The 24219-nt window shown below is 45.2% G+C and overlaps 2 protein-coding genes across 11 annotated transcripts in view; one reads left to right on the top strand and one right to left on the bottom strand.

The window, feature by feature from the left end:
• C2CD3 (C2 domain containing 3 centriole elongation regulator) overlaps positions 1-6907 on the bottom strand; it is a 39106-nt gene extending 32199 nt beyond the window's left edge. For 3 of the 10 annotated variants that reach the window (XM_030264565.4, XM_012570002.5, XM_030264575.4), the window contains exons 1-8: positions 6554-6905; positions 6015-6172; positions 5255-5451; positions 3709-3926; positions 2993-3125; positions 2166-2294; positions 855-999; positions 316-470 (exon numbers count right to left, since the gene is read on the bottom strand). In XM_030264565.4, coding sequence (XP_030120425.2) covers positions 316-470; positions 855-999; positions 2166-2294; positions 2993-3125; positions 3709-3926; positions 5255-5451; positions 6015-6172; positions 6554-6845 — 1427 coding nt within the window. In that variant the 5' untranslated portion in view covers positions 6846-6905. The other 7 variants (XM_030264589.4, XM_072924456.1, XM_072924457.1 and 4 more) reach the window with 6 other exon arrangements.
• Positions 6908-7098: 191 nt separating this feature from the next.
• PPME1 (protein phosphatase methylesterase 1) lies at positions 7099-23629 on the top strand. Its single transcript, XM_072924529.1, has 14 exons — positions 7099-7297; positions 12412-12506; positions 13405-13496; positions 14146-14203; positions 14697-14748; positions 16497-16651; positions 17273-17363; positions 17717-17782; positions 17979-18111; positions 18562-18691; positions 19128-19172; positions 19740-19804; positions 20834-20901; positions 21555-23629. The coding sequence occupies exons 1-14, from the start codon at positions 7200-7202 to the stop codon at positions 21571-21573; spliced, it is 1167 nt and encodes a 388-aa protein (XP_072780630.1). The 5' UTR covers positions 7099-7199; the 3' UTR covers positions 21574-23629.
• The last annotated feature ends 590 nt before the right edge of the window (positions 23630-24219 follow it).

The raw sequence follows: 24219 nt of genomic DNA, 5'->3' as shown, positions 1-24219 counted from the left end.
AACAAGATTTTTGCCATAGTTTTAAATCTCATTTGTGTAATTTGCAAGACTTGAATTGCAAATGATTTTGTGTTGGTTCCTCTGGGGATATGAATTTTACCTGATGTAAAAACAGCAGTGTTAGTCAGAAAAATAATCAGAAATAATTGTTTGGAGCTAAAATAGAAAAAAAATAGTCACAAAACCTTTACATTCACTGTATTGTACAAGTTAAGCTTAATAACTGGATCTTTAGGGAGACTTTTATTGGTTCCATACGGAAAAAAGGGAATACAATTTAGACGAGGTCAGAACAAAAATCACTGATGTAACTACCTGGGTTTAGTTTCTGTCACATTCTGATCAAAGGCATGAAAATCCTTCTGTGGATTCACTGGACCCGCTTTTTTGAGAGTTTCTGTCTTGGATGCTTTTTTTGAGGATTTAACATCATCCTCACTGAGGAAATCGCTCAAACTGGAATCAGATTTCTAAAGCAGAAATAATGCACATAAATAAGAAGTTAATTGTCATTGTACAGAGAGTTCCATAATGGTCACAATACATAAATGGCAAACAACTTGTGCAATTAAACAATTAAAATAGTATCAAAATTTCAGGGATTTAAAAACCAAAAAGTCTCCCTGGACAGCCTCAATCACAGCAAATTCCAAACTTGATGCTTGATTTTGTAGTCATAACAATATTCTTTTAATAAAATTAATTTTAAGCAACGTATACACGTACTCCCAAGCATTTTATGATACTCAGTGGTTATTCAGCTTTAAAAGACTGAAGTCTGTAGTTCTGATCACGCAAATTTCCGTTGTTTTGCACATTAGGGAATGCACGTTTTCCTTTGACTCTGAACTTACAGCAGTTGTGTAAAAAAGCTTCTCCAGCAGACTCTGGTCGTAATGGGGATCACCGACTTCACTGTCATACACCTCGCTGCCAAGGGAGAGAGAATCCCACACGGAGCCTGCTTGATCCCAAAAACACCCCGGAGAGAAATCAGCACTGTGGATACAAGACAGAGAAATGCACCTTAGCGTTCCAGGTTCTGCAGTCAGTCTCTAAGGGATGTGAACAATACTGCCTACTTCATCCTGGATTTGGGCTATGCTGGCTCCAGCCAGGGGCAAGCTGAGCTGTGCTCACACAGCATGTCTGTGAGCCAGACAGAAGGGTTACCTTGGGACAACGCCTCTGCCCCAGCAGGAAAGCAGTGCGTGTGAAGTGCGAGACAGCTCGGGCTAGAACAGATCTCTGGTGATCACTCAGCCCAACCTCTGCTCAAAGGGAAGGGATGCAAACAAAAAGTTGTCCAGTTGGATTCTGGGTGTCCTGAAAGCTGCAGATTCCACAACCTCTTTGGACAACCAACTGCAGACCTTGATGATTTTCATTATAAAATATACCTATGAATATCAACCTCTAATTTTTACCCTTCGCTACTTTATAACTTCTAGAATGCTTTAAGATACCAGTAATACCTAAGGACAGTTTACTTTGATTAAAAAAAACCTCCAAGCTATACCCGAGTAGGTGCAAATCCAAGTATCTTTAAATACAAGCTGGGGGTAGTTTGGTTTAAGGGTTTCCTGTGCTGTGAGTTTAAAATCATTTTATGATCTGCAACACTACAGTGTTATCCACTGATAAACCACAGTGAAAAGGTAAGTGCAGGGCACAAGAACATGAACCATATCTGACCCAGAAGCTGTGTGTTCAGGATGCAGATGTAGACACAATGGAAGCATCATTTATGCTCCCGCTACACAAAATTCGAGGAAAAGGTGCATTTAATATCTGGAGAAAGATTTAAAAATAGCTGTAGTTTTAATTTACAGAGTGTGTCGTCTTCCAGGAAACATGGCACTTGTTTTATGTGCTTACTTTATGTAATATTTTAAGCCACAACACTTACAACTATTAAGTAACTTAGTTTTATGAAAGATTGTGGCTAATCCTTCTGACAATCTTTCTGTCACTTTCACACCAAGTCGCTTGGAGCTATCCAAGACATCATGCATTAAAGCTGAGCTATAAAGCACCTGCATCAATTGCACAGGAGTGACTGGTTACATTCCCAAAAATGTGGACAACTTGAAGGGTCAGGAGACATTTTTCCAAATGGTCAGATTAGGACAATTTTGCAGAAGCCTCCAGTGCATCACACTCACCTGCCCAAAAGTAACTGGATTGCTCTTTGTTCAGAGTTTAGGTCAAGTTGCTGACCTGAAACTTCAGATCCAAAGTGATGGGAATCTTCAGGAGTGTGCACAAAACTGGACTTCAAGCCTTTTGGGCTCCTGGGTAACAGCAATGGAAGCAGAGACAGCAGAAAAAGGACAAATAAAGACATTAAGGCATGCTCAAGATTAATCCATTAATTGGTCTATCAGTGTCTTCTGTGAAGTCCAAAATAATCCACTTTAACACAAATGCAAATAGCTTGTGCAGAAAGAAATTAAATTGAGTTTGCAATAGCATCACTGACTGCCAAAGACAATGACATCGCTTTCTGGTTATCACAGAACAACAGGTAATATTCACATTTTTCCAGAGGAAAACCAAGAAATCTAAGTTTATTTTCTCCTAAGGGAAAAAAAAATGCATTTAGGTCATCAATTACTTACACTTCTCTGAAAAACTGCTCCTTGTGATGCAGTGCCATTTTACTTGCACTGTCTTGCACTGCTCTTATTCCCTACCAACATGTAATATTTCCTTGACAAATAACTTAGAACTAAATACAAATATACTAAGAAATTAAATTAAAATCAAATACTTAAATCAAGGCTTACTACATGAAGATTAAAATGAATTCACAAAATTCGGGCATTTATTCACAGCTAGAAATTAACTTCCTATTTGAATGATGTGCTGCTTTCACCCTAAATGAATCCTAAAACACATCCTATGAATCTCAGTATCTACAGTTTTCTGGATAAAGCCTCAAAATTTATGGTTTGGAGCTTGCATCTCACTTCCCTCAATCCAAACTCACTTTGTTGGTGCTTTAAAAGCATCTCTCTCTATAAAATCAGATATTTTATTCAGTTCAATCTCCATGTCTGGGCTGGACTTCATTGCAGAAACAACCATGGCATCACGGAGTTTACTGCCTTGATCCAAGAGAGCTGGGAAACAAGCAGAAGGATTACATTTCAGCATTCAAATGCATTTTAAGAGCAATGTGTAGACATAATCAATGTGTCAGCTACAGTCAAGAAACTTGTTTTCTGCTGTTAAAAAGAGATCTTGACTCACTGGGGATTAAATATGCTTTATACACCAGAAAACAGCTCAGCTGGGAGTGAGGGAGAGTGGAAGAGTGATCCTCCATCGGTCTCCCACTCCACTGCACAGGGAATTTCTCTGCACACACAGGGTCAGGTATTGGAAGGGCATTATTAGGATACAGAAGCAGGACTAATTTAGGGAAGAGCAGTTTGCCACTTCAAGATGTCTAATTTTTGTTCTTTTCTGCAAATATGGAACTGAAAAGACAGCACATATGGAAACATGCCCTACTCCAAAGCTTATTTCAGTCCAGCCCGGGCAACAGCGGGTTTTAAGACACGGCCTTTTTGGTATAATGCAGCAAGAGGGTGTGAAGTCTGTCTTTCCCTTCAGAAAACCTCATCTCCAGACAGGCAGACGAAATAGCATCAAGAGCTGTTTGCAGTGAAATCTAAAAGGTGAAGCCATCTGCACACAAACCTGACAGCAGGTCTTTTGTAGCAGCGTTGTGCATGGAGAGCACCCATGTGCTCCTCCTGGGAAGCGCTTCGGGATCGGCGCTGCTGGGAAACGACAGGGGCTGACTCGCAGGATTCATTTTCAAGTGTTCATCTGGTAAAATCACACCGTGACAAGAAGCAGAAAAGGTGTTCTTCATGTTTTCAGAATTCTTTTGGTAGAGTAAACCGTCCCTTCCTCTAGGGAAAAACAGTGACAACTCATGAGGGTGGGTAAAGGGATTCAGAGCTCTGCAAATGCTCTCTTCAAGACATGCTCCAACAGGAAACATGACATGTTATTTTAAAGATTCCTCACCTGCCACTGAGACCATTAGAGAGACCAACCCAAGCTGCAAGTAGAAGATTTTTTTTAAAAAAAGCTTTTTAAAAGATCTTTTTTACAAGAGCATGTTGTGACAGGACAAGGGGGAACAGATTCTCACTGCCAGAGGTAAGTTTAGATTAGATGCTGGAGTGTGTTTTTAGTTCCCCCATATTATGGTTTCTCCCTCTCCCCCTCCTTATGTTACATGGTTCGTCCCTCCTTCTCCTCCTCCCCCTTTCGCCTGTCAATCTCCCTTGACCCCACCCTGGGGCCTGTCTGTCACCCTGAGGCCTCTCCCTTCTATCCAGAACCTTCCAGCCAGGGCCTCAGGTGATAGGCTGGTCCCCAAGGACCCCTCCCTCCCTCTCACCTTATTGGATCCCTCCCTTGATTGTCATTCCCTTCACCACTCCCCGGTTATTCCCCATTGGCCCACAGTTGTTCCCTCCCCACGTCGACACCCCCTATTATAACCCCTTGCTAGCTGTATCCCTTTGCCTTTTGGGGCATACCCTATTCAGGTTGAGGTGGGTTTCGTCGACCGCCAATAAACTTGGAGTTTTGGTACCCCCTTAAGGACGACTCCCTCGTCTTTGTTTACGTCGCAGAGGGTCTCTCTCGGGTCTGTGCAGCAGGACTCACGGGTCACACCCCTCGCCAGCGGTCGCCATAGGGGGTGGCCCTTGTTGTCTAGCGTGCCTGACATCTGGCTAGCTGCTGACCACCAGAGGCACCGCGACAATTAGGTATCAGGAGAAAGTGATTTGCTGGAGCATGGTGAGACTCTGGCACAAGTTACTGAGAGAGGCTGTGGCTGCCTCATCCATGTCCAGGGCCAGGCTGGATGGGGCTTGGAGCAGCCTGGGATAGTGGAAGGTGTTCTGGCAGCAGGGCTGAAATGAGATGAGCCTTAAGATCCCTTCCACCCAAATTATTTGGCGATTTGATGATTTGAGGCACCTCTTGTATGAACTTGCGTGACTTGAACTAAGTCAACCTAAGAAGCAAATTTCTTATCAGACAATAAATTGTCCCTGTCACCTTGGAAACCTCCACATCCTGGATTTCATATAAAATGTATGTCTGAAAACATCAAGCATCCCATAACTCACAAGTGTACTGCCACTACTTAAAAATTCTGTGTGAACTGCAAAATAAACCACAGTTTTGTCATGAGAGAAAAAAGAAAACAAACGGATACCTAGGAGATGTGGCTTTGCTGTTGTCAACACAGTCCTGTTCAACAGTCACCTGTGTGTGCCTGGGCTGCTGGGATGGAGCAGGAAGCTGGGACTTGCTGCTTCCCTGGGCAGCAGCAGCAACTGAACCTCCTTGTGTGGTCAGCACACAGCTGCTAGTGTCATACAGCTCTGGCAGAGGTTCTAGAACCAGTGAGACCTGGAAGGCAAGATGTGAAAATATTACTTTGTTCTCTTCCTAACTAAGTGCAGTAAACACTGCATTAAACTTCACCTGTTGTGCAATGGAAAACTGCTGCTTTTCCACATAAAGTAATATTTACATTACGCAGCTAGGTCACATATTTACAACTATTTGTTTCTTGTTCCATGTTTTCAGACCCAGTCAACTGCCTTTCATAATCAATTTTCCAGAGCCAGGGCTGCAAGACAGAATTTTCTTAATTCCAGATGTCAAATCTTCTATTATCAGCCCAGTGAAGTGTAAGAACCAAGTATCCATTTAAAATCCACTGTTAACACTCACTCTTGGTGATAGAGATGACCACATGTTCCTCATTAAGCTCAACTACCCCACATCCCTTGGAACAAAATAAAGTCAACATCAAGTATTTGGTTTTTTTTTCATTTGTTACCTAAGCTCAGAAATGCCCTTGACAGAGAGCAAGCCTGCAGTGTGCCATGTACAGCTTGACCCTGCACCTGATTATACCAGTGTCACAGCACATAATTTATGATAATGAGCAAAGACATCAAGACTACCTGCAGCTCTCCAAGTTTACCCGATGTTGGTGACACCACAGGAAAAGACCCTTTGATGGGATGGCTGGGAGAGAGCTGGGACAGCTTAGTTATCTGTGCTCTGCCAAGAAGGAGGTGGTCAAGTTTGGTTAGAACCTCCAGGACCAGAACGCCCATATCTGCAAAAATCAGGAACATCTTCAGGTCAGTCTCGTGGTCACAACTGACACTTTTTGGCTAAAATGACAGCAACGCCAGAGATTAACGTTATGTACTACAAGGAAATTACGATAACGGGGCAGCAGGTGAAGAAGCGTCAATACAGACATTATTACTAGTACTAAATGATGATGAACGAGTACAGGATTACTAGGAAAGGAACGGGACACAGGGAAGTGCTTACCGCTGCTCGAGGGTAACCCCCTGGGCAACCTGCCCACCCTGCCCGTGAAGAAACTCCTCCCGACGGCCGACCCCAACCTGCCCCGGCACACCTTAACGCTGCGCCCTCCCGTCCTACCCCAACCTAACGCGGCTGTCCCGAGGCGCAGCGTCCCTACCTGCCAGGTAGGCGGCGAGCTGCCGGGGCCCGCAGCGCACGGCGAAGCGGGCGCTGGTTCTCCCTGCGGGCTGCCCGGCCCGGCAGGCGGGCTGCAGCACGGTGCCGCCGGACGTCTCCCCCCACCACCGCAGGCGCACCACGGCGGGCGGCTGCGGGGCCGCCCAGAGCACGCGGGGCACGCTGCAGCGCAGGAAGCAGCGCGCCGGGCCCTGCACCAGCGGCGGCAGGCTGATGGCGGCGGCGGGCTCGCCGGCACCTGCGGGGACAGGCGACATCAGCGGCCCGTACATCGTCCTGAGCCCCCGTGCCGCTTCCCGTCCCACCGCTGCCCGCTTCTGTCCCCGCTGTATCCCCCCAAGCCCCGCTCCGCCGCTCCGTCCCTCTCCGCACCTCCCCTCCGCCGCATCCCGCCCGCGCCTCCCGCCCGGCAACCGCCGCCGCGGCGGGGGACTACAGCTCCCGTCCTGCCCCGCGCCCCGCCGGGCAGAGCGGGGCCGCGGACTACGTTTCCCGTGGTGCCACGCGGGCGGGTGCGCTCAGTGCCGCGTGGCGGCGCTGTTGGGGGAGCTGCTTCCGGCGAGGCGAGGCGGGGCGGAGGGGGCGGCGCGGGGGGTCCCGGTGTTCCCGATGCGTCCCTAGCTGTCATGTCGGCCCTGGAGAAGCAGCTGCATCTGGGCCGCCTCCCGCCTCGGCCCCCGTTGCCCGGAGGCGGCGGCCATTCCGGGTCGAAGATGCGCATGGGGTAGGCGGAGGAAGGGCAGGAGCGGATGCCGAGATCGGGGGGCAGTTTGGTGGGAGAGGTTACCGCGGAGCGGAGGCTCTGCAGGGAGGGGGAGCTCGTGTTGGGGGTCTGGAGGGATGGGTGGTCTTTGCTGGGGGGATCTACAAGGAAGGGAGGTACGTTATTCCGGGGTCTGGACGGAGGGAATGGTCACTATCGGAGGATTTGGGAAGAGGGGAGCTCGTCCTGGGTGATTGGGACAGGGAATGGCCATTATCAGGAGATCTGGGAGGAGGGGAGTTCGTCCTGAGGAATCGGGACAAGGAATGGTCATTATCGGGGGGTCTGGGGGAGCTCGTCCTGGGGGATCGGGACAGGGAATGGCCATTATCGGGGGGTCTGGGAAGAGAGGAGCCCGTCCTGGGGGATCGGCACGGGGAATGGCCATTATCACAAGACATACACAGAGGAGAGCTCGTCCTGGGGAATCGGGACGGGGAATGGTCACTACTGGGGGATCTGGAGCGAGGGGTGGTCATTCTTAGGGGTCTGGAGGGAGGGCTGGTCCTGCTTCCCAGTGCTCCAGGAGAGTGATACCTGGATCAGGCTTCTCCAGCTGCAAAGGTATCAGTGCCCAGAGTATCCTCAGGCTGGGGGAAGGTGGCAGGGGCTGGGATCAACTCCCCAGCCCTTTTCTCCCAGTCCTTTTGCCATCAGTGTTTGGAGGAAGGGTCAAGCACCATGTCTGGGTGGTACCTCAGAGTGTGGCTGGGGGGAGAGGTGTGTGGAAATTCTCAGGAGCTGAATCCCTAAGCTGGAGTTGGACTTTGATTATGCTTGTGGTGGGTCCCTTTCCGAGTCAGAATATTCCGTGATTCTGTGAAATAGAATTTCTCAGCTCCAGGCACCTATGTGAAGTAGGTGCGCTCTGCCAAGTGACATTAATCCCTGCTTAAATCTGCATTTTGAGATGATGGAAAAGTCTGGAATACTCTTTAATCTTTTAAGCAGGGTTTGAGAGCACATTTTGGGAGCTGTGGGAGAAGTTCGACCAGTGTCTAAGGCTGTAACATGTATTAATTTATATAATTCTTCCTCTCTTACTATGCATTGGAGGGGTTTTAAACTCTCTCTGGGAAATTATTATGAATGAAACAAAATCCAGTGTTGCAGTTAAGGATCAAGAATTCCCCTGGAATTCTTCCCTTGGAAGCAGTGGGGAGTAGTTCATAATCATGTTGTGGTTAGATTTACTGCTCTGCCACCCAGTAAATCCCTTTACAGGTCATGTTCCTGTTGTGGGAGATGCTGCACATCCAACATGGAATGACCTCATCCAGAGGGGCTTGGGGCTTCTGTGAAAAGGAGACAAGAGGAAGTGGGATAGAAAGTTTAACTTAAGCTGAGCTTATCCTTATCAAAGTTCAGTTCAGTACAAACAAGTGCAAGATTCCCCCTGAAGAGAATTCCACCAAAAGAGAATGGAATTAGTTGTACAGGGAAAACAGTGTGATTTACAGTGCTGGCAGATATACAGGGCTGCACTGAAATAGTTTGTCAAAATTCAAAGGTTACAGGGAACAAAAAGAATTAAACTTAGGAAAATATTTATTTGCTGCATTAAGCATCTCACATTTATAAATGTGATTTATTTCTGCACTTTCCAATTTCTTGAATTCCAAGCCAGGCTTTTAAAAAAATGCGTTTAACCTTAATATCCAAGAATGCCAGCAACTTGATTTTTCCGTGGCTAAATCCTCTGACTGGTGTGCTGGGCACTTTCTTTTTATTCCCTTTTTTTTTCCACCATGCAGGTCATCTTAATGTGACTGTGGTATAGCTGAAAGCAGATCTTGAGAAGCAGAGGGCCAAGCATGTGAGATTGCTGCAGAAAAATAGAATTTACTGAGAACTTCTTAAGCAAAATAAAGTCTTACATTTTTTGGCAATATGCTGTTAAAAGGTTAATGTGTGTTTCAGTATTTCATAAAAAATTTAAGTATGTGAAAATAAACTTATTTCTAGCTTTTTCTTTTAAAATTATTATTTTCTTGCTAATTTTTCAGTACAATCACTTCCTTATGTCTCTCTGTGGGAGAGTTTCATTTGAGAAGTCAAACTGGCCGAAGCAAATTGAATCATGGAATTGTTGAGGTTGGAAAAGCCCTCTAAGATCTTGGAGTCCAGCTGTTCCCCCAGCACTGCCGAGGCCACCACTATCCCACATCCCCAAGTGCCCTATCCACACAGCTTTCTGCCCCTGCAGGGATGGGGATCTGTGCAGCTGTGCCAGGGTTGGACAGCCCTTTTGGGGAAGGAACTCTCCCTGATACCAAACGTGGCCCTGCAATGTAGTCGGGAGTGGGTTTTGCGGGAGCATGGGGTGCATGCTAGAATTTCATTCTATTTCACAGCATGTGGCATTGATTCCTGCTTTGCTAGCACAATCCTCTTCTCCCTGGATTTAAGTGCTCTCCAGCAGAAATGATAGTTGCAAAGGCCCTTCCCAAAGGAAGCTGGAGCTTCTCTTCAGCTCAAGCAGTTGGTGAAACTCAGCCACTGGGAGGAATTCCATGTCCATTTCTTTAAGGAGCACCAAGGCTGTGTTGGGAATTGCCTGCGTGTTGCAAGTGATTCCTTCCAATTGCTCAACTGATGAAAATCAAAAACAAAATCACAAAGTAAAACAAAACCAGGCTTATGGCCTGATTCTGTGTTCTGTGGGGAAATAAAATAATAGAATTTGTAAAGGTCACCAGTGGAGCAAGAGGCCCCACAGCAGCAAATTCCAACAGCTGTAGCAGCTTCTGCATTTCCTGTCTTGTTTTTTGCCTTTTGTTTTTGGCTAGTGGCTCATTCAGAGTTAAGCACCTGGATGGGATTTAAAAGTGAAAGTCAGTTTGCTGTACCTTTCCAATGTGTGAGTAAAAATCATGTACAATCTCTGAAGATCTTTTAATTATCTAGAAGGGCATGATTGGATCAGATCTGTGTAGTTCAGTCATGGCAATTCCTACTCACTTTTTCCTTTTTAATCCATTTTTTCCCTTTGGAATCCTTTTAGTGAAAAAACATTTTGTGTTTTCAGCATCTCTAAGGCAGAACTTAAGACTGTCCTTGTCAATTTTTAGAATTTCTAAATACAACTTGTCAGCCGTGGCAGTTCTTACTTGTAGATGATGTTTGGTTTGGTTGGGTTCAAATACGATGCCAGAATGAAATCTCTTGATCAATGCTCTTGTTCTATATTTGCTTTAGTAGTTTTGAATAGGGGCTCTCAGCAGAAAAAGAACTTTCTGAAAATGGTTCCTTCTGCTGCATCAGTGTGGCAAGCTTCTAGGGAAGGGCTCTTCCTTGGTTCCTTGGGTTCCTCTTGTAGGTCATGAGATTCTCTCCATGGATCTGCCTCGGTATTTGCATCTGCCTGCTTCTTGCATGAAAATTCTAGCACTGGATCTCTGCTCTCAGAAATGGCATTTGAAGGAGACACAGAAATACTCATCCCTGCAAGTGTCCAAGGCCAGGCTGGGTGGGGCTTGGAGAGGCCTGGTCTGGTGAAAGGTGATTTCTGGGCACTAGCCAAGAGGCTGCTGTGCTCCCCTGTGTAACAGTAGCTGTCTATCCTGCAGCCCTGCTTCGACAAAAACAGGTTCATTTGGCACACAGCCACTTCCCCATGCTCTGCCTCCCCTGTAGGTAGGAGAATTCCCCTGCAGATTTCTGGTGTCACAGTAGTGCCAGGGCTGGGTCACCAGGGAGTCCTGCTGCTCACCAGATGTATGGATTATGTGGGAAGGGGTGTAGCCAGGCAGATGACAACATTTACTGATCACCTGGAACTGCTCAGGGCAGTGGAACCCAAAAGCACCTCTAACAGGCTGTGCAAAAGTCTGACTGCAGTTGTTGAAATGCTGCATTTTGAAAGGGTGATGGAACTTATTTTCACTAACTGCACATCCTACCTACTCAAAAACCAGAGAAGGGAAATCATCCAAGCTGTGGGCAGTTCTCTCCATCTGCAGAAAGAACCAGAACTGGTATGGAGAGAGCATGTGATCAGGGCTGGGATGGATTCCAGGGAAAAAATTAAGCTTTGAATGTGATATTTATTTCGTTGATCAGAGAATGAGATTAGGCTGAGGCAGTAAAAGAGATTAATATTTCTTGGATTTATGTAGTTGTGTGACATCTCATTTTATTTAATTGAGATTTGACAAGAAGTCTGGAAACCCACAGAAGGGAATTTGGTCCGTGCAGAGGGTGGCTGTTTATGTTTCACATCCTAGAAACACCAGGGGAAACAGAAATTTTGTTTCTGCAAAATTGAAAAGCTGCTTTGTCTGTTATTTTCTATTTCTTTAGGAAGCCAAGAATTCAGGAGAAACTTCTTCAGCAGGGATTTTTCTGCTGTGAAGGTCTTTCACCCCTCATGCCCATGCTTGATTTTAATATTCTGTGCTGCCTGCCTGCCTCCCCCAGAAGAGTTGAAGTGCAAAAACATGGTTAAAATGGTGCACTGTTACTCATCCTGTATCCTGGGCTCAAATTGAGCCTAATTATGCCACTTCCAAAATTAAGCACTACTCTTTTAGCCTTACTGAGTAAATACCAGCCTGAGAAACAAATTCTGCATCAACTGAGTCATCAGGAAAATTCTGATTGCGGAGCCTTTTGTCAGTAATGGGGGTACAAGGAGAGGGCACAGCTGCACCTTTTGAAGGAAGCAAAAAATAAATTGGTTTATCAGCTGGGCACCTTTTGTCTGTGGGTCATTGCAAACTCGGAGGTTGTACTGGGACAGTATCACTGTTCTGTTTATTTTCCCTTGGCTTGGGTCTGTGTTCAGTCTTCCTTGGAATTACTTGATGAGGAAAAGACTTTTTTCTCTGTTTCCACTACATTTCCTCAATAGGAGCAACAATTAGGGAGGGGAAAAAGGTGAGGATTTCTTCACTGACAATAAAATTCTGAATATTGTGGTTGTATGGGAATTTCACTGATGAGTCGTTTGCTTCCAGTCGGAACTGTTGTGTAACACCAGCATGTTCTCTTCAGTGAGAGGAAGCCTGGATGCCATTTTCAGTGGAAGACATTAAAAATAACTCTTTCTTACGTTTTTTTTTTCTGTCTTGCAGCCCTGGAAGAAAGCGTGATTTTTCACCAGTGCTTTGGAGCCAGTACTTTGAGTCTATGGAGGATGTTGTGGTAGAAAATGACACTGGCAAGGATATATCCTTTTTTTTTTTTTTTTTTTTTTTTTTTTCCCTATATTGAATTTTTCATAATCTCAGAGATTGGGGAGGTATCACCATTTGTTCAGTTTATTGGAATTCTTCAGCTTTTTCATGTGTTCCATCTTGTCTTCCATTATGTCTCCTGCAGGGCTCAGTGTCAGTAACTGTAACTATCCCTTCTAGGCTGACAGTTGAACTAGTTGTACCTAGCAAGGCTAGTTCCTGATACTGCTTCTTTAGTAATCATTAATTTCAAAAAGTGTTTCCAACAGTCCAATAGCATACTTTGCAGGGAAACACCAGGTTCTCATAATGAAAACCATGTTAGGCCCAAAGCTGTTAATTGATTTTTATTAACTACAGTTAAACACACTGGGAAGTATGAGATCTCTTTCCCTATCCCAGGCTGCTCCAAGCCCCAGTGTGCAACCTGGCCTTGGACACTTCCAGGGATCCAGGGGCAGCCACAGCTTCTCTGGGCACCCTGTGCCAGAGCCTCACCACCCTCACAGGGAGTAATTTCTTATGAACATTTAATCTGAATCTCCCCTCTTCTAGTTTAAAACCATTCCCTTGCCCTCTCATTATTTTGTCTGTGTATAAAATAACTCTCCCATCTTTTTTCCTAGTGGATTTCTAGTTTTCTCTTATTTCACTCCCCTGTTGTGCCCAGGGAGAAAAGGAAATGAGTGAATTATAGGCGGGGGAGAAAACCTGGGCAGCAGGAATACAACTCTTGAAGCTTAAATTGATTTACATTTTTGTCCAGGTAAGGCTTGAAAATATCTGTTGGTCAGATAAATGAAGGGTAGAAATAAAATACTGTTTGGTATTGCAAGCTCCAAAATCCATTCTACTCAGCAACTCAGTGAAATGTCCTTAACTGTTCATACACTTTTCGAATTTACAAAAGTGGCTTGGAGGGGCCTGTCTTGCTGCTGTTACACGGTGGAGGCCACTCTGCTCTGTCCTGGGCTGTGTTTACTGTAAGTAAAGCCGCTGCTCTGTAGCAATAAATGTGTGGAGATGGAGCTCTCTGAGTGTGGAAGGAAGTTATCCATACACCGCTGGGAAACACAGGAAAACAGTGTTCTAACAGACAACAATATTATCTTTGCGTGGTTGGGGTTCTTGCTTAGGTACTGGGGCACCTTGCAGATGGAGGGTTTGGGCTGTCTTTAGGGGCTGGAAAATGCTATCCTCTGGATTTGTTTGGTTTGGGGAAAGCAACTAATTGCTCCAGTCATTTAAGAACTGAATAGCTGCAAAATCAAAATAAGAGGACTGGGTAACTTTGAGGTCTGGGTAGCTTTTGCCAGTTGTGTAGGTGGTTCTATTAAGAATCCCTCAGCAAATTCCCCACTTCTGCTGGGCTGTTATTTAAATAATCAGTGATTCCTTAACACTGAAGTCTTCCCATCAACAAAACATGCCACTTCCCTGTGCTGCCTGAAATAACTTAGTTAAATTGATCTGTCTGGGAGAAACTGAGGCATACTTGTGTTGCAATTATTATGCTCTGCCTTACCTTAAAAAGATTCCTCAGCTGTTTCCCCTGACCTCTTTGGACTTTGGGAGTGCTTGTTGTTGCTAATCCCACTTTGCAAACAATATTCTCTCTGTCTCTCCTTGCAGTCTGCAATCATTAACAGGATCCAGTGTAGGATTGTGGCCTTAGACCTCCGAGGCCATGGTAAGTCAAAGAAATAAATCTGGAATCAAAATAGCGTGTTACAACCTCCCATTTTTTAAAGGAGATGCAATGAATTCCTCTCAGGGTGACTAGGAAAACATCCTTAAGGCATCCCAATTTGGATTCAAAAGCAGCGATGGAAGACTGGCTTCTGTCAGAAGCTGAGACCCCCCCTGAACTTCTGCGTGAGACAGTGGTGGCCTTCCACCATGCCATCTTTCATATTTCCATAACCTTTAAGTGGTCTTTGCCATGGAAATAAGGCTGTTCTTTCATTTTAAGATCCATAAAGAACAGTTATGGGCAGTGTTTCCTACCCATAGTACCAAGTGTTCCTGTTAATTCTGTGGTTCTTAATTATTCATGTTCATTGCAGTAGGCTTGCTTTTCATATCTATGCCTAAAAGCTTTGTACCCTTGCTGCTCTAAGTCCTGAGGGGGCCTGAAGTTTTTCAACTTAAGTGAACTTAACTTGGGTTGGGTTTTTTTTTAGGAGAAACGAAAGTAAGGAATCCTGAGGATCTGTCTGCAGAGACTATGTCAAAGTAAGGAAACTTACGCTCGTTTCCCTTTTCACAAACCTCCCCTTTCTCTCCTTGGCTGAACTACTTGAGAGCAGACAGCCTTCATTCAAAGGAGCTGGAAGATAGTTTAATTTTACGTGACTCTGGTAGTTATCCCTCCTTTCCTTCCATTCTGAGACAGTTTGAAATGATGTCTCTCCCAACTGAGTCAGATTCCAAGGACTGGAGTTGTTCTCCCAGTACCCTGAGTTTTTAAACAGTGAGCAGTTTAAACCTTCCACATGCTGAAGAGTTTCTGATGGAGATGGAATGCTTCCCTTAGACATCCATGGGGTATTTTAGCTTGAAATCACGAGTTTGACTCTTCCTCAGCCCTTGGAGTGAGTGTTTAGAGCGGGCCCACATTGGCCTGTTAACAGCCCCAAAGTCTGGGTCCCAGACACAGGATTTTCAAGCATAGAATTGCTTTTTCAAGCTGTCATGACCTGCTTTGGCATGCAAATCCATCCCCCTCTTGATAAAACTGTAAGAAAAGCAAATACCCACTGCTGAGCACATTATGTTCTGCCCATATTTAGTACAAAGAGACTCTTTGCTGTGACTACAACTGAATGATGAAGGATTTTGTAGCCTTCCCATGGACAAATCCACTTGGTTTGTTGAGGGGAGGCCATGTGTGAAATGTATTCTGATTTCCATTGTATACCTTATTCCTGCTGCTTATGCCTTGTCAGATCCTGATGTGTAACTGTCCTGAGGAAATGCTGGATTAAATAATTAGAATATTTTAGATCTGGAGCAGCACTGCTGTGGGGGGAAAGAAAGTTCCCTTTGTTTTGAAACCTTCCCCTCTTTTTAGCAATGAGCTAGAAACTTAGTCCTTTTAAATAGGAGCCTTAAATTATAGCTGGTGTTTCTGTTTATTTTTTTAAATCAAGTCCTCGAACAGTTTTCTCTAGCAGAGCAGACAAGCTGGTCAACCTGTTCATTTTTTTCACTTGTTTTCCATTTTCAATACTGCTCAGTTCTCAGGTTCCTCTGAATGGTTGTAGTCAGGAAAGCCAGATGGGGGGTCTTTAAACTGCTTTTTTAAAGCAGTCTTTAAACTGCTCTTCAAATTTCAGTTGTTAGCTCTGCTGCTGTTCTGAGGTTTGAGAATCCTACCAGCCAGCTTTCCCATCCTGCGAAAGGTGTCAAGAAGTGACAGCTTCAGTTTATCAGGAGGTGCCTTTTGGGAAGGGTGGGGAAATTGTCCCTTGCCTATCTGTGCTCATAGAGAGTTTCAGTCTTTTTGCTCATGCTCAGTGTTGTTCATCTTTGCCATGTTCAGCAGGGCCCAGTTATTTTACTCTCTCTAATTCCAGTTTCTTCTTTTAAGAACAATGAGTTTCTTGGTTTGTGCTTCCATGCAAGATGATTTGATAGGATTTTCTCACCATTTCCACCAGCAAGTGTCAGCTAAAATGCTTTCTACAGGGAATCACAGAATTTGGGAAGGGACTATAAATATTCATCCACATGGGCAGGGACACCTTCCACTAGGCCAGGTTACTTGAACATCTTTTAAATTAAGGCTAGAGAGATAAATAGAAATTACATGGATGTGCAGGGAAGCCCTGCTGGCAGGGTTTCCTGCTTTGGTGCAGGGATGAAGCAGTGACAGCAGAAAAAGCTTGTCTGTTGCTTGCGGGTTGGAGGAGGCTTTGAGGGCATGTCCCTGCTCCTGCCGGAGGTGGAGGTGCCATGCCGGCTTCACTGTCCCTCTGCAGAGACGTGGGGAGCGTGGTGGAAGCGCTGTATGGGGACCTGCCGCCGCCCATCATGCTGATCGGGCACAGCATGGGGGGGGCCATCGCTGTGCACACGGCTGTCGCCAACCTGCTGCCAAGTCTGCTGGGGCTCTGCATGATCGACGTCGTGGAAGGTGAGTGTGCCTACTGCCGAGCCTTCCAGCCCCTCTGCTGGGCTGCTGCCTCCCAGCTCTTCTCTTAGCCCCAGATCCCTGAATACACAAGGGTTTGCCCCAGTTTTAAACCCATTCCATCCTCCTTACAGATCCTGCACACACAAAAATCTTTCCAGTGTGACCCCTCCTTTTCCTTTTTTCCTTTCCCCAGGTGTACTCTCTGTTTGCTTTTTTCCTGCTACTGTCACAGAACCAGAGAATCAGCTAGGTTGGAAAAGACTTCTGAGACCACGGAGTCAAACCTATGACCTAGCCCCACTGTGCCAACCAGACCACGGCACTAATTTCTTTGAAACACTTTCTTGGTGGGGAAGAGGGTGGCTTTTGCTGTAATGCTTGATGCTAATAAATGACTGCAGCTTTCTCTGATGGTCTGAACATCCTACCTATTCAAATTGTAATTTTGCGATATGACTGTTGGCTTAGAAACACTAATCTGTACTTTCCTTAGCAGCATTAAAATCACTGGGGAGCTCCAGCTCTCTGTGAGGGTGTTGCAGACAGTTTTTTACAGAGGGATGTGACAGTAATTTCATCAGATGCCATGAAGTTGATGAAGATGATGCCATTTGCTTTTAGGTACAGCCATGGATGCCTTGAACAGCATGCAGAACTTCCTAAGGAGTCGTCCCAAAACATTCAAGTCGCTTGAGAATGCCATTGAGTGGAGGTAAAGCCTGGGCTCCATCTCACATCACTGGTCTTTGTAGCCTGACTCCCAAAGGAAACAAAGTTTATATAATTTGGCTGTTTACAGGCCTTGTCCCAGCCCCTTGCCATGGGTTTAACCCCATTTCACTGTTTCCCCACCAGCACTTTTCCTTCTTTCTCACAGTTACAGTGACAACGGGAGGTTTACATAAGTTTAGCTTGAGCCACTCTGTTCAGTCTGAGAGCAGGAGCTTTGGGAATAGTTTGGGGAAATCCTAAGCTGTAGAGGAGTTTAACTCATTTCTGGGCCTGCTGATTCTTGAATCTCTTCAGTAAATATTTCTGTTTTATGATTATTTTTGTTTTCCCTAGTGTAAAAAGTGGACAGATAAGAAATCTCGAATCTGCCAGAGTTTCTATGGTTGGTCAAGTCAAACAGTAGGTGGCCTTTGATTTATTTATTATTTTTAAATCTTTTGTTTCTGTTTTACAATACCATTGCTACATATGTGCAGTTGAAAATGAAAATTTCTTCAAGCAAAATTGCTGAACACCTATGGTTTAATCCTGAGTGGTGTTTCGGTTTGGATTCTTTCTTTTGTCAGGGAATCAGTTTCTGATTTTATTTTCACAGGTGCGAAGGGGCTGCCAGTCCTGAATGCCCTAAAGCCATAGTAGAGGGAATTATTGAGGAAGAGGAGGAGGAGGATGAGAATGAGGAAGGAGAAGGCTCTGTCAACAAAAGGAAGAAAGAGGATGACACAGAGGTTGGGAGTTTGTTGCTGTGTTTTCAGCTTCCCCTGCAAGAGCTGTCACCTGTGGTTATCCAAATCATTCTGATATGAAAGGGCGCCATTCCAGAGAGAGAAAACTGGATGGGAGCCAAGCCCAAATGTTCAGACAATTTGTGAGCTATTTGTGTCAGTAAAAAATAGCAAATTGATTGCCCGGAATCATGCAGACTTCTCTTGAAGGCTTTTCTCCTCTTGGTGTAGCTCTTTCTGACTTTCTTTTTCCTTACTCATGTACCTTGATTGGGAGAGAGATTTAGAAGCAAGGAGGGTCATCCCTGGAAGTGTGTAATCCACCAGAGAGAGCCAGAGTTTTTTTATTTTTTTATATCTATGTATTTATGCATTTCCAGGTGACTCCCTGAGTTAGTTTTCTTTCTGCTGTTTTACTGATCACTAATGCAGAGCTCTCTCTCCTCCCTGCAGACAAAGAAGGAGCATTTATACACGTGGCGAATCGAACTAGCCAAAACAGAAAAGTACTGGGATGGCTGGTTCAGGGGTTTATCCAACCTCTTCCTAAGCTGTCCGACTCCAAAGCTTTTGCTTTTAGCTGGTACGTGTCTCTTCCAGTCCTAGTGTGCACCTCAGTGATGTCTCACGTGCATTTTAGAGAACAGGGTCAGCAGTGGGCTGTGTTTCCTGGGAATACCTGGGCTTCTCTGTGTCTCCTAAAATAGCATGGTGTGAACTTCTCAAGCGAAACTCAAATACAGCTTTAAGCCCTTTTTGTACCTTCATAGCAAATACAGTGTGTAAATATCCTTTTAAGTTGTAGGGAGGGCTGTGCTCTTGCACATTTTGGCTGTGTTTCTTTCCTGCAACTTTACTCTCTCAAGGTGCAGCAGTGAAATGTCCTTGTCATGGGTGTCAGAGGTGTTTATTTTCTGTTTTTCCAGCAAATGTCTCTTTTAAAATACGGATTAAAGCCTGGCTCAGGGAATTGTATTCTCTCTGGCTGTTTTCCAAAACATTTGTTTATTTGATTGTAGGTGTTGACAGGCTGGATAAAGATCTAACCATTGGACAGATGCAAGGTAGGTATTTAATACTGTTCCTTCAGCCTTACTGTAACGCTCTTTTTGCATGACAGCTTGTTACTATGGGTACAGTCAATATCCAAACAAATGGGCATTAAAGAATTTGTCCATCCCAATGTGTTCTCCTGCTGTGTCCCATCTCACAGTGTTTCTGACAGACAGCAGACCAAGATTAAGCACCTTCATTCATGTTTTGGGGTTTGGGTTGGATTTTTTACCCCCATCCTTGCTTTCCAGAGCAACCAGTACTGGAAAGTAGTATTGGATAGCAGGATAAATGTTAACTTAAGGTAAATCTCGTAGGAGTTCTAACTGTGACACTTGCCTGCACGGAGAAGCTCTGAGAAGTCCAGTTTAACTTTAACTCCTGGGAACCTGTTCTAGTTACACCTGGAAAAGGTGAACTAAGCAGCTGGTCCACATTTTCTTTGGAGACCATGGGCTGTGCATGGTGTGGAGTCTGCTGAGACTTCCTGCCATCCCTGGGGCCTCTTTTCCAGCTACATTAGTGAGGTCAGTTGGTGCAGAGGGTGAGATCCATGTGCTGACTCTCTCAATCCACAGGGAAGTTCCAGATGCAGGTCCTCCCACAGTGTGGCCACGCAGTCCATGAAGATGCTCCGGACAAGGTGAGCCCCACCGTGGGGTTGAAGCTACATAAGCCACGATCTGAAATGCAGAAAAGGATCCATTCCTTACCATGCAGCAGAGATCATAATTCAGGGGCATCTTTTGGCACGACAATTGGCTTTCACAAGCAGCTTGGATTTTTTAAGTGTCTGGAAAGCCCTGGCTAAGATGTTACATGCCATAGGGCTGGGCTATGGATTTAACTCTCAGGCTCGTGGTGATGTACCTAATTCTACCCATGTGGAGTTTGGATTTCTCTTCCCTTCCTTTTCCTCATGCAGTTCCCCACTATCCCTTGCACTAAGCTGCAGCCTTAGGGGTTGGTCTGTGTTTTGTTGAGTAGGGTGGCTCATATTTTCCAAATAGAAACCAAATGTTCCTGAAGCAGCTTTGACAGAGCAGTGCTGCTTCTGGGCACTGCTGGGGTTTGTGTCCAGATGGAAGCAGGAATGCAGTGCAGCCAGTGGAGCCTGTGGTTGGAAGCACATCTGGTTTTAAAGCTCATTCTGCACTAACAGGTGTGTTAAAACTCAGCCTTTTTGTGCTTCACTTTACCAGTCTGAAATAGGTGACTTTATCTAAACATACTGAGTTCTTAAGTTGTTACTCTTTTTTATACATTCTGAGCAATATTGACCAGGCCGGACTGGGCTTGGAGCAGCCTGGTCTGGTGGAAGGTGTCCCTGCCCATGGCAGGGGTTGGGACTGGATGAACTTTAATGTTCCTCCCAACCCAAACCATTCCAAGTTACTGTCTTGCATCCTGAATTTACCTTTTCTCCCTGCTAAAATTAGACATTGTTTTAAGAATTACTGAAATGAGTGGATAAAAAGTTTGGTCACTTCTTGCTGGCAGGCTCAGTGTCAGACTAAAGCTGGAGGTGTGTTACACAGAACTCTTGTTTTAAAGGAGCAAATGCTTCAGCAGCAGACTCCTGATGACGTGAATTGTTGTTGGAAATACTGCAGGCTTTGAAAACTGACTGTGTCCCTTTAAATCTTGAGCTATTTTTTTTCCCTTCTCTCAGGTTGCTGAAGCTGTTGCAACATTCCTGATCCGTCACAGGTTTACAGAGCCCATTGGTGGATTCCAGTGGTAAGGCTCCATGGAGCTGTGTCCCTGAACAGAGCTCCTGTTCTCACTGCCTGTTTGGCTCTCGAGGTGGGAGGCTGGAATTTTAGCATGGTACTAAAAACCACAGATAAACAAACAGCTCTGAATCACAGCCAGTAATACATTAAGTGTTTGTATTCCTTTTAAATTTCTCATGTATTTGTATGTGTTAATGAAAATATATATACACGTGCTGAGCAAAGCAGGTTTCTTTCTTTAGAGCCTGCCAGAACGCAAAATGACAGATTTTATGGCATTTAGCTTAAATAATATTTCATTAAGTAACCAAGGCCCTGTGTTGTGGTAACAACTTGCATCACACTCCCTTGGCCAAGAAATACTGGTAAGATCAGGCAGGTAAAGCTATGTGCTTCACTTTGCAGACTATCCATACTTATCTCATGTGTTTTCTTATCAAAATGGTCTGTGGAAGCCAGGCCCCTGTGATCAGCTAGGCAGTAGGCAGTGAGAGAAAGGTGTGATTGATAAGCTTGATAGTGTAGGTTGATGTGTAAATAGGGAGAGAGGGAGAAGGCCTAAGGACTTTACAGCTAAATTAGGTTGTCGCAGAGTTTGCAGAGAATACCTCGATGCTAACATGGAGTCTTTCTTCCATTCTCTTTTTTGTTTCTTAGTGTGTTTCCTGCTTGTTAATATCCTGGTGTTCTCCAGCACTAATTCCCATTGTAAATAAACTGCACCAGAGGCCACTGTGATGTATCCATATTCTCTCATCTCCCAGTCCAGCAGCAGTGAGAAGCTGGTGTGAGATTCATCCCCTAGAACTAGCTCTCCAGAATATCTAAATTCTTAGGGACTTCCTTAATGGGAAGCAGCTTCTACTGAAGACCATGAAAAGTCCTTCAGGCCCTTGGAACTGGGATCCTCTTCTCTGCTGCCACAAGGAAAGGCGTCCTGGAATCCCATGTAGTCAATCATACCAATCTCCACTGATTCTCAGGCTTTCTTGGACCCAGCTGCAGTCCAGATCCACTGAGGGCATTGCAGCACAGCCAAAGGCTTCAGGATTTCTCTGTGGAATTGTAGAATCATCTTGAAAGTGCCCCTTAGATTTTGGTTTTATATAGACACTTTTTTTCCCCCTAAAGCAGATGCGGAATCATCTTCATTGGAAGCTCAGGCTTCATCTCACCAGCAGCAGCCTTAGGGGTTAAGCTGTGGGAAAAGCCTGGAGGCCACTTTCCTGGGCAAAGTTGGATGGGATTGTAAATCAAAAAGGAAAGGGGGGACTGTGAGCTCCATTTCAGAGTCTTGCAGTTTTTCAGGTGCTCGTTTCAAGTCCTCTCTGGGAAGAAGAGGCTGAATAACTCCATCTACTACAGACGCATCCCAGGCCAGAGGACTCTGAACCTGCATTTATGGGGAAGACCCAAGAGCAGCAGGGACAATGTGGTCAGCGGGCAGTTTGGCTGTTTTCAGCTCCTGGAATGTGTTTGTTCTTCCCTTCTTGTAGCTGCCACACACAACTGGGTAGAGATCAGTGCCTTTGGGATGGAAAAACATGGAATGGGCTGTAGGAAAAACCCTGGGAGATATTGGAGTCAGTCCTGCTGATGTTGATACAGAGGTGTAGGCAGCTGTTCCCCCCAGTTTTAGAGGAAGGACCTTGTTTCCACTGTTGCTTCCTAGATAATTTCATTGCCTGCCTTCCAGAACTCCATGTGCACAGCAAGCTTTTCTTCAGGGTTCAGTTATCCACAGACAGCTCCTGGGCTTGCTTTCACCTAAGAGTCACTTTTGAGTGTAAGAGCAGACATGTTTTGGAGCAGTTTTCCTCAATATTTTGCTGGTGGATGTGTGAAATCCCTTTTTTTGCCTGGTCTCTATAACCCCTTGCTGCTGTCTGATGATTTTAACCCTGCTCTGCCAAGGCAAAGTTCTGTGGTGATCTGGGAGCTGCCCCATGCATCCAATGACAAGAGCCTTCAGGAATTCTTGGCACTTGAGAGGTGCAGATGGGGCAAAGGTTTAACCATGGCCTTGGGCCTGGTGGAGCTCCACTTAGCTGTGATTCACCGGGCACAGCAGCCATGGTGGCCTTGCTCCCTGTCCCTTCTCTGACACATCAGGCTGGGAAGCACGTGGATTAGAGACAGGAAGGCCTCATTCCAAAGAGGAATGCCCTCCTGGCACTTTGGCCGTGGCACTCAGGTGTTAAAAGAGCAATTGCTGGCTCTCTGTGCTTCCCACTGTGAGTCACCGTTTCAATGCATTAATTTGATGTAGCATCCGCCCTGGTTTAGTTCCTGATGGATTCAGTGGATCTTTAGTAGTCAAGATGCAAAATAGTTTTTTCCCCAGCCATATCCCCAAAATGACCAAAATTGTCTTCTGCAGGAGACCCCTTTGTTCAGATTGTTAGGGATGAACTAATCTGTTGTGTCTATCCAGAGTCTCACTTCCCAGGATCATACTCATGAGTGATCATGGTGAAGTCACATTCCTCCGTGCTGAAGTAACCTGGAGAGTCTGACTTGGAGTGATTCCTCATGTTATCTATCCCTGTGATTTGTGAGTTTGTAAAAAAGCCCAACCAAACAGAATCCTCCGTGGAAAGCCAATCAGTTTTGTATTCTGTAGAAGTACCACTGCAAAAGGAATTATTTCTGAAATCCTGTGGGCTGCCTGGGATTCTGTTTTGCTGTTAACATTGAGTGAGTGAAAAGAAAATAAATATTTCAAGAGCCTATTTAATTGAATGGTGCGTCGCTCCATGCCAGCTCCCAGCCCTGCCTGGCCCTGGATCAGTGTCTGTTCAGGGACTCGTGTGGTACTGGATTAAAAAAAACGGATTCCAGGGACAGCAGCAGTACTGTGGGGGTGGGTGGAAGGGAAATTCCTTTTGGCTCTGTCAAGCTATGCCCATTTTTGAGGCTGTCCTTTTGTCTGAGAAGTATTAATGCTCCTGCTGCAGTTTCCAGGGGGCTGCAGCTGAGATAAATGGCATTGGGTGAAGGATACACTGGCTGTGGTAAAAGTAACTGCAGCGAGAAAGAGTCTTCTCTTTGGCTCATGAGAAACAGGGACACACAGAAATTCCACCCCAAAACTCCCAGCTTTGTATTTTTCCTGCAGCCTTTTGATTACTTAGAAACCTCTCTTGGTTTTGTTTCACTTGTTGGATTGAGGATCAGTGGCAACTTTCCCAGTGGAGGATCCTAAGGTTTGGCAGGAGCAGGAGATGCACTTTGGGATGCTGGTCTGTTGCAGGCTTCATTTAAATTTAATAAATAAATAAATAAATATCTAAGACCTAGGATGAGTTTCGCCAGATTATGT

Source organism: Taeniopygia guttata, chromosome 1 (assembly GCF_048771995.1).
Source record: "Taeniopygia guttata chromosome 1, bTaeGut7.mat, whole genome shotgun sequence".
Lineage (NCBI taxonomy): Eukaryota > Metazoa > Chordata > Aves > Passeriformes > Estrildidae > Taeniopygia > Taeniopygia guttata.
Note: the sequence above shows the minus strand (reverse complement) of the source record. Positions and strands in the feature narration are given on the sequence as shown.